General features: G+C 43.1%; 1 protein-coding gene across 8 annotated transcripts in view; it reads right to left on the bottom strand.

The window, feature by feature from the left end:
* Positions 1 to 804: 804 nt before the first annotated feature.
* The window catches only part of wake (wide awake), a 110,619-nt gene continuing 101,107 nt past the window's right edge, over positions 805 to 10,316 (bottom strand). For all 8 annotated transcript variants that reach the window (XM_069057223.1, XM_069057226.1, XM_069057230.1 and 5 more), the window contains 6 exons: positions 9,070 to 9,173; positions 4,982 to 5,152; positions 4,723 to 4,929; positions 4,457 to 4,673; positions 3,614 to 4,408; positions 805 to 3,562 (listed from right to left, as the gene is read on the bottom strand). In XM_069057223.1, the coding sequence (XP_068913324.1) occupies positions 1,807 to 3,562; positions 3,614 to 4,408; positions 4,457 to 4,673; positions 4,723 to 4,929; positions 4,982 to 5,152; positions 9,070 to 9,173 (3,250 nt within the window). In that variant the 3' untranslated portion in view covers positions 805 to 1,806. The remainder of the gene's footprint in view (positions 3,563 to 3,613; positions 4,409 to 4,456; positions 4,674 to 4,722; positions 4,930 to 4,981; positions 5,153 to 9,069; positions 9,174 to 10,316) is intronic.

Below are 10,316 nucleotides of genomic sequence, written 5' to 3'. Positions count from 1 at the left end.
TACCACTTGGTACTTCTTGGAGAACGACGATCTAGTCTCTTCCTTCGAACTCCACTACCAGATTCTTCTAGAGTCTGCGAATTCGAGAGTGTTGAAAATTAAGAAGTTGTCGTCGCGGATCGTCGCTTGTGTTTCCATGTTTTCGTTTTGCGTGATTTCGACCGCTTTCAGGAGGGAAATGGTAAGGATCTTTACGAGTTTTTCCTTCGAGTATCAAATCGACTCTTTGGGAGACTTGGTGAGGTACAAGTTGCCATGTTTTGTCTACAAGGAAGCAAAGAAGCTGTATAAATCTTCGCAGGAAATCTATAGAGACTACGTCAACCAATGCACCTCCATCCAACCAAACGAATATATCAAAGACATATTTCTCCGGATAGCTTCCGGTGATCAGATTGCCACTATGATGACAAGAACTGGTTTTACGAATTGGAAAAATAGAATCCAAGTGAGAGGATTACAAGAACCTTTGGTCCACCTGGTTCCAAACCACGTAAAATATGAGTACGCTTACATTTTTTTAACCAAAGGATATCCCCTCTATGACCGTTTTCTTGAAGCGACTCAAAGACTGTACTCATCTGGTATTTTTGAATTAATAATGCAGCGGAGTTCCCATTGGGTTGAGCAAGAACTCAAGTCCAAGGAGGTTCTCCATTCGGAAAATCTAACATTTGAAGAGATTTCTGTAGCTTTCTGGGTATTGATTGTGGGATTGAGTATCAGTTTGGTCGTGTTTTGTCTCGAATTGGTGTTGAAACGCTTCCAGAATGGGAATTTTTGAATAAAATTTCATCTTGGTCGTTTAGTTAACATATCTTTATTTACTCTTCTATTTTACACTTCATTTAAACATTTCATCAAGACATCTTGTGCATTACAACAGTCATACAATGCATTGAAAAAATATCATTTCCTATCCCTAATATTTCCGAATATTGAAGATGTAAATTGCCTTCAATATTAGAAAATTGCAATTTTATTTATTTACATATTTTTTAATTGCACTGTATTTCAATAAACTTTCTCTATACATAAATTTCATACTATGTACACTTATAAATTTACGCAACACAATAAAAATATTTTGTACTAAAGAAAGGGATTTAGCGCGAACGATAACAAATAAAAGTAAAAAAAAAGAGAAAAATGTTTGACAATGAACACATAAACGCTATATGATATGGTTTCTCTAATACAGTGTGATTACTTAGCACATTTTAATAAATAACACGCATTATATTTATTATAGAATATATTTTAAAACTCTCTCTATACTAACACTTATAAGTATGCGTCATCTTTTATAATACTTGTCAATAGTATTGGTGTTCGTAGTCGTCGAAAAAACCGAACAAATGAGCAAGACTGGACGATCGAAATGCATTGTTCGTAAAAAAAGAGTAGCAACAATGGCGGCCGGGACGCTATTGCACAAAATTCCTCGAAAATATCATTTAAGGTTTGCTCTGGCGGCATAACACTAACATGGATGGAGCGTTTGTGAGCCGAACGGCCTCAAAAACGTCAATAGAAAATTTTGATGTATTGAATACTTTTAAGATAATTATCATCACAGTATCATCAACATTCATAACGAAAGATTGACACCTCTGTTAAAGTAACAGGCTCAGGATTACTTTAAATAGGGCTCGTTACGCTTAAGTTAGGCAACAAATGACTTAACAATCATAAGACAGAAATTCATCATTTCTCTAGCACCATTTTAAACTGACTAAGAACCAGGATTAGAACTAGGAATTCGATATGAGCCAACTGGACTTATATCAAACTTTCAGCCTCTTTTCATATAATCGCGCTGTGCTTGCTGCTGTGCTCGAGTGCGGCGAGGACGTCGTGCTTCTGCCTGACGTACAGCCGGCCCTTCTTCCAGGGGTTCTGCAGCTGCAGCGGCTTGAAGTCGTCTCTGAGGCACCTCTCGCGCGCCCCGATCACCGCCACCAAGCAGAAGTTCTTCAGCTTGTCGGCCGGGTAGATCGGGCCCTCCTTACCTTTCAGCACCACAGCCATGTTCAACTGCTTCACCACCAGGTCCACCACCTCGCGGGCGGTGGTCCTGGGGGTGACGTGCAGCTTGAGCGACGTGCCGCTCGCCAGGCCCGTCTCGTAGGCGGCGAATACTTGCAGAATCCCCGACTGCAGCTCTTTGGAAGTCGACTGCGTCAGATCTGTGGAGTAGGGAACCTTGAAGAGAGTGTCCGGCATCGTCTCGCGTTTCTTCAGGTTCTCCAGAGGTCTGAGATAGGTGGTGTCGATATCTGTGCGCGTTTTGATGTTCGACAGGCTCTTGGAAAGACCGCTTTCTAGGTTCGAGTGCAACATGTTGGGTTCCAAGTTGAGATGCTTGGGCCGGTACCGTTCGGATTTGGTGCTGATGTCCAAGACGTTTTGTTTGACGTTGGCCATGCTCCGCGACGGTACCATCTTCGGCTTGTGCTTGGGTTTGTGCGGAGTCGAGGAACCCACCGGTTGCGGGTTTCCGTCACTGTCCGAACTTAAACTGTGCAAACTGTCCGAAGTGTTGGTCGTGTTGATGGTGTTAACACTAACTAAGCTACCACCGTACAAAGGTCTGACACTCAGCAGAGGACTAGTCGATGCGGAAACACTGGAAACAGTACTGGCGCGACATCTGTGATTCGACGTGGTAGGCATGCCGAACAGCATGTCTTCACTGCGAGAAGGGGGCAAGCGTTCGTTGAAAAAATCACTACTGTAACTGTCACTGTTTTTGCGCGACTCTGAGTCACTGCAAGTGCTCAGATACTGCGAACAGGCCTCGTTGGTGCTCAAGTGCTGCTCGCTCTTGCTGAACTCGTTGATGAGGGAGTTGGGGGGGTTGATGTTGTTGCTCCCCGGTCCTGGCCAACTCCCGCGTCCTGGAGTGCTCTTCACGACTTTCGTCTCTCTGGGCGGGATCTGCAGCAGACTCCTCTTGGGACTGGTGCAACTCCCGATCTCCTTGTCCAGGATGTAGCGCATCGAGATCCCGCAAGTGATCCTGTCGCGCGCGAAGGTGATCACGTCCATGAGCCACCGGACGGTCTTCCAGATCACGTTGAGCTTGGCTTGGAGGTCCTGGAGGCGGGTCAAGCGCTCCTTGGCGATGGCCACCTCGACGTTGGAGAAGGCCTCGCGGTGGAGGTGGTTGGCGGTGGCGGCGTCCAACTCGAGCAGGCAGCTCAGCTTCGAGTACTTCTTGATTATGCTGTTTTGGTAGGTGTTGAGGTGGATCATTTCGAAGACTTGGATCGGGAGACTTAAGAGGTCGCTACGCTGGAGGAGGATTTCTCTTTGGCCCGGCACCGAGCAGGAGAACTCGGCGGAGGGGCAGACCACGATGAAGCTGACCTCGTCGGTGAGGTCCACGACTTCGGTGTCGTAGAGCCGGTGGCAACTCGCGTTTTCGCTGCTGATGTCCATGTAGTTGAAGAGGCGCTTGGCGGCGCTCGTCACCAACTCGAGGAATGTTCGTTGTTGCTCGGTGGCGTTGTCGGTGAGGTCGGGCAAGTGCTGCTGCTTCAGGTACTCCCACTCCTCTCTGAAAGCGCCATCTGTCACACAACACTCGCTCAAAACCAGCTCTACTTACGCTGAGACGTGGGGGTTGTCTCGGATCTTGCAGTGCGGCAACATATTCGGAGACTTGGCCGAGACCACCACCTGGATCAAGTCGACGGAACTCTGCATCTTCAGATACGCCAAATACAGTCCTTTGTTGAGCTTCAAACTGGACACCTGGTGGTAGTTGATTTGTTCTTGTATGGACGCCATAAGAATCTCCGATATGCTGTGGTCGTCGCTCAACAAGCTCTTCTTGAAGACTTTGTTCATCGGCAACCACCTAGAATTCAACACCGACACGCTCTTAGGCGTCTTGACGTAGTTAACAGTGCTCAACACGACGGTCCCTTGCGAGTCGCGCAAAGGCTTGTAATAGAGCTGGCCCAGATCTTGCAGGCAAAGCGACGATTGCATCTGAAGAACCGCCGAAAGCAACTTCGTCCGGAAGTGTATCGCCGAAGACGCGTTCTTCTCCATGTCAGATCGCAGAGACTTGGTGTCGTCCCAAGTACAAGAAACCTTCATCAGCCAGTGGAGATCCGTGTGGATACAGCTAGGGAATGTCTCGTCTATTTCTATCACAGGCAAAAAGTCTTCGTTCGTTACTAATACTTTGTCTTCGTGGTAGAGGATGCAAGCCAGATAGATACCCCGCCTCAGGTTCTTCTGGAACTTGCTGGCCGCGGTGAAGAGCTGCTTGATCGTGGTCTTCTTGCGCTGGGTCCTCCTTTGTGGTCCCGGATTCTCGAGGATTTCGCTCCCGGGTCTGACTTGCTTGATCTCGTCCATCAACTGTTCCAGTTGTCTTTGTCTTCCTTCAAATCTGCAAAACACTTTGTGAGATGCGTCAAGACGCGACGAGGCCACTTACCTCGACTTCTTGTTGTCGACCTCCCTCCAGGTGGAGGGCACCACCGAAGAGGGCGTCGAGGTCAAGAACGCGCCGTACCCTTTGAGGTTTCCGCAAGCCGCCCTGAAGAAATATCGTCTACCCTGCGTTAAATCTATGCTACAGTTGGTCTTGGACATGTCCAGGAGCTCCTTCTCGCCGGAGATGATGCTGAAGTCGGCGCGCGTGGACCACTGGACTGTTAACAGAACTGGTTAGGCTTTGCAACTTTCTCTCTTGCAAACTACCTTTGAATTTGGTTGTTATGGGGGAGTCGTTCGTTGTGGGTTCCTGCAGTCGCATGGACACCGACGACAGAGAGGTGATGTCGAGGGCCACGAGCGACGGAGGGTCGGGGGGCCTAGCTTGGGCGAACCCCAAGACCAGTCTCTTGAGGGTCTTGGCGCGTCTGCTCCAGGCTATCGCTTGTTTGTCGTTGTCGCCCCCGGCGCAACCTAACACATCAAAACTTTAATTCTTTGCTCCGCGTTCTCGTCATGTCAGTACCTGTCATGGCCGACGTGGGATAGGCGTTTCCTATGATACTAGAGAACGAGGCTCGCGTGTTGAGCGGGGCACCGCAAGGCTCCTCCAGCAACCCGCCCAGTTCTTGCAGCCTCATTTCAGCCTCGCCGAGTAATTGTTTCAGGTGAGATCCGAGTTTGTCTGGGTTCGAAACTGAAAACACAACAGCGTTGAAAGTTGACCGAATGGTGTTAATGCTCTCATTATTAGACACTTGCGATCTGGGCGAAGTATCTATTGTTTTAAATCAAATGCGATTTTCCCTGCTTTCAAGACGGTCTTAATTTATTTTTAATTGTGTGAATTTTCTCGATGAATGCGTTCGTGCTACAAATTGGACGCGTGGAAGGAACTAGCTCCCCGAGCAAGGAGCGTAACCGATTCTTCACAGCTATTGATTCGACGGAAAAGCGGCTTTATAAAATAAAAATGTCGAATAAAGAATGACGGTTCGTTTAAACCTGGGATTTATAACGTTGTGATTTTTTCAAGTGGATTTTTTGGATCAATCTCGACGGCTTAATTCCTAGAAAAAAATACGAAGCCGTAAAAAATTCACGTAAAATGCGAATTAATCGTTAATTACGCAACGAGTGTGATATGGACAAATATGCGAAGTGTGCAATCGCATAAGTGCGATGTATACAGGGTGTCTCAAAATTCGCGAATTCCGAATTCAGAGTGTGGTAGGGAAGGACCCAGTGGAGCTCGAAAAATACTTAGAAAAAAAAATCGCTCTTCCTGAGGAAGATATAAGCACTTTAATTTTGTTCAATACAGAGCAGCCTTCATATCCACAGATTTTTTTACTCCAAGGTAAAGCTATTCTTCAAAAAATTGTTTTACGATTATTTTCCACAATCATCTACACCATAAATAACAATAAACACTGAACTTTTCAGCCTGTATTTGAAGAAAACGCATTTCAAAGAATGCACTTTCAGACCAATGTATCTTTCTGGGGAGAGTCCCGATTTTTTTTTATTTCCATATTTGGACTACTGAAGTGATCCCCTACAAAGCTCTAAATTCGGAATTCGCGAATTTTGAGACACCTGTATGTACAGGGTGATTCACGAGTAATAATGAGCCTAATGAAATTTGTGATGTAGCCAACATTACATTTGCACCTACTATGTGGATTTAAAAAATATACAGGGTGTTTCTGAAATAGGTGCATTAATTTTAACTGGTAATAGAACTCATCAAAAGGAACAACTTTTCTCTCTGCCATTTTGGCGAAAAACGTTGCGTAATCGCTTAAAAAACTAGGAAAGATTTTCCTAAAACCGTTCATATCTCTAAAACGAAGCTACCTAAAAACGTGAAACAACCAGATTCTTACGAAGTGGATTTTTTGCTATACGGGTAGATTTATTTGAATTTCGATTTCGGCGTTAAAACACGTTTTCTGGATGAAAATGGATGTTTTTTTCATATTAGCGCTAATCTCAATTAGCCATTGCAGTATTTAGTGGCGTAGGGCTATTTTAGTGAAAAATCTCCCCAATTTTTTTTTTTGAATTAAACATCGTTTTTCGGCAAAATGGTAGATAGAAAACTTGTTCCTTTTCCAGTTAAAATTAATGCACCTATTTCAAAAACAACCTGTATAATATTTTCATTTTTTACAACATATTCAACATGCCATTACATGTCATTACATTTGTCAAATTTTATGAAAATCCTTATGTGGAATAATTAATAAAAACACAAACTAAAAAAACTATGGAGGACATGTATTGTTGGTTGCATCACAAATTTTGTAAGGCTCATTATTATTCGTGAATTACCTTGTATCGGGTGTCAGATCACGGATCAGCTGTTTAAATCTAACCTCACTTTTTGCGTTGTTTGTGTTTTTACTCTGCAGACTGACGAGTGGTGCGTTCACAATCGACTTTTCAACGCCTACTTTGAGGATAAATTTAAATGAACACCCGATATATTAACGTCTAAATGTGTAAGCTCAAGTGAAAGGAAAATATTTCCATTATTTCAAGCTTTTGCGCTCACAGCTTTTAACAGAGAAAACCGCTTATTATTTTGCAATCAGGAAGTACATCATACACAGTATTCATTCAGAAATATTTGTTAAAGCCCGGAACAGATTGTTCCTTTTTGTTTTGACAAAAACTCGCCCCCACATGTTAACAAATGAAATTACTTTGTTGGCGTTTTATCAGTTTATTTGTTCCTACCTGGAGCCCGATTTTTGACCGGGGTTATCAGCCTCAGCGTTTACAATCTGGGGTTTATTGTTCTATGCTTAATTGTGTGCTTTTCATTGTTTCCGTTTTCAATTCAAATTTTTCATTGTTTCGAAAATTTGATTATTTTGGTTTAATAATCGCTTAGAAAACCCTGTAACTTCCATAAAAAAAACTCTTCGCATACTTTTCACAATTCTCTAAATACTTCTTGGTACCAAATGATTCTAAATTATGGAGATTAAATGAAACAATTACGAGGATGATCTAAAAAGTTTGCGAGCGAATTTCTTTTTAATCATGCTTATTTTCCAATAACATCGCCATCACTATTTTGCCCCAGAAGATTCCAATACCTTTATTCTATTCTAGAATTCTGATATTCTGATTTTGTGTGTATTATCCCAGAATGGTTATTTGTATATCAAGGCCGGGAGAGAAAAACTGTCGAGGAGACCGTTTACGGCCGAGGCGACACAATTTCGAGGATGCTAAATTTCGCGGCCAAGGTGTACACATTTTTTGTGCAACCGAAAATTTGGAATAATTATTATAAAATGAACAAGTAACATTTATTTCACTGTCATAAATGAAAGTGATGTTACAGTTTTGTGTGGGTACTCGTCCAGAATTAAAAAGTCAATATGTATGTATTATAAATTCTGCGGTTTCATCTAAACGCCAGTCTTACATGGAAACTCTGATTTGTAACAAATATTAAAATGACGTTTACTTCAACGGCCCTCGTTAAAAGCAACGGCCGCGAAATTTGATTTCGCGGCCTGTTTGAGGTACGCGAAATGCTCGTTTCGCCTCGAAAACATTATTTATGAGGAATTTGTTTGAGATATGGGAATAGATAGAAGTCAGATAGAGTTAAATCAGGCGAATTAGGTGGCCACAATTCCACAAAATGACTCATTTCTTTGTTAAACCTGTTTCTTTTCATAGCTTTTCGTTTTTGTTCATCTAAAAGATTATTATAATACCAGTATCGTTAATCCTTTCATACATAAAACGAGTTTGCCACATCTGGTGGTCGAGAATCAGCACGTTTTCATTGTTTTGACGCTGCTTTGTTCCTGGTCAGTATAGTGGTGGATCCAAGTTTCATTCGTGGTTACAAATCTATCCAAAAAAATCAATATCCTTAAAACGGTTCACAAAACCTCAAGAAATTTGTATTCGAATATGTTTTTGATCCATTGTTGTCGCAACCTTGATTTACAGAAACCTTTAATTAACGATCCTCCAAAAAAAGACCGTTTACTTTCCGATGATTTCCGGTGTCGTAGCAAATTTTAAACAATCATTGCGGAAGCTCATTTCTTAAGCTTGTCCCATCTTTTTAAGCCTTGGAGGCCATTTTTTGCAATGCTATAAATGAAGCTACAATACTGTACAGCTTGACAAAAATAGCTTGGCACATGAAATGCGCAGAAGAGGAAAGGAGAGAGAGTTTGTAAGACAAGGAAATGGCTTTCTCGCTTAGCCTTGAACGTCAAACACGAAGAAATGGTAAAGTAGTCTTCTTAATCTGTAAGATTTTAATATCCACCGCTATAATCAGCAGAAGTTTAACACACTTCTACCCTACAAGCATGGAGGAATTTTCTATGAGTAAATGCCAGTCTTAAATCAGTTCCGCCACTGTTTCCCAACGGTTGCTAATCCCCAAACATCGCAATAATCCGTCAATTTAAATATTCATAAGACAATAGGCCAGGCATTTAATTAAATTTCGAACTTCCCAGTGCGTTAACAACAGCAATCAACGAACTTTTATCTCCGCTAATGAGTTTCTCGGCGCCAAAAAAAAAAAACTCCCCAAGAAAAAGTGGAAAAAAATGTTGTACTTACACCTGTGTCCCTCCCGGGCCCCGAAACTGATCAGCATCTTCACCAGAGGCCTGTTGTTGCTGAGGACGGCCACGTCCAGCGGGGACAGTCCGTCGTTGTTCAGACTGGAACAGAACACACCCCCATTACCACCCCAAGTTAATTTCGTTCGGTCATCGGGAAACAAAACGCCAGGACGAATGAAATTTCTCACGTAATCTGCGTGGGCGTTCGACGGAAGATGAAAATCGAATTGTCTCGCTAATAATTCGAAACAGGAACGACGTAAAGGGCGCAGTTTCGCCGCGTCGGAACGGCGTTAAGTGAATTAGTATATTAAAAGCATCACTTTTAGACCATCTCATCCCATCAGGATCGGATTTTGCGGACATCCGAGTCGGCTCTTGTTAAAGTTATTCGGTGTCGACCCACATCAGTGTTACGAAGTCTTTATTTGCGGGAGTCTTGCAACAATTGAAATAATCGGAGATCGTGCGGTTCCGATTTGACGATGGCTATAAATACGGCGCAGCTAGAGGAACGACCCATTCCGGACGATGAAAAGTTTTGCTCCATTTGCCGATTTCTGTATCAGTTTTATCAAACTCAGAGCGGGGCTCATATTTTAGGACTTTTCGATTTCCAGACGGGATTGGATTTTACGCCGGATTTATGCACTCGATCGGGGCAGCTCCACCCGATCGGGGGGCAACGACGCCGCCCCCGACTGGTGGCGCACTTTACCTGAATTAACAAGTCAGTTGGAAGAACTGTTGCAACAAAATAAACAAGATATAGCTATTTCGATATCACGAGGCCGAAATTTGAAGCACGAGGCGTTAGCCGAGTGATGCAACCATATCTATACTTTACAAATTCTGAAACAACAATGCTTCGGAAGTCAATTTATAATGAGAGAAACTGCTCACGCTCATCCCCATTTTTAAAGCCCACGAAGTGTAGATCCGACCTTGCCTAGCCGAGTCTCAGGATTGTGCAAATACGATATGGCATTCCCAACCGACAACCTCTTTATATTTTCACAAACGGCTTAATAAGCCGAACAACGGCAGAATTGTCTGAATTGGAACTAATGGTGATTCCGCAAATTGTTTTGATTGAGCATAACAGAACGATTTCGTTGACGCGATAGGGTCAATTTGAGTCAAACAAGCCCAATCACAATAAAATAATCAACGGGACGACTCCAGGGGTCGACTTTGCATAAGACCACATCATCCGTCGTGAATGTATAATTTTTGCAAAAC

The sequence above is a fragment of the Tenebrio molitor genome, chromosome 9 (assembly GCF_963966145.1).
Source record: "Tenebrio molitor chromosome 9, icTenMoli1.1, whole genome shotgun sequence".
NCBI classification, from domain to species: Eukaryota; Metazoa; Arthropoda; class Insecta; order Coleoptera; family Tenebrionidae; genus Tenebrio; species Tenebrio molitor.
This window is presented reverse-complemented; position numbering and strand designations above follow the sequence as displayed.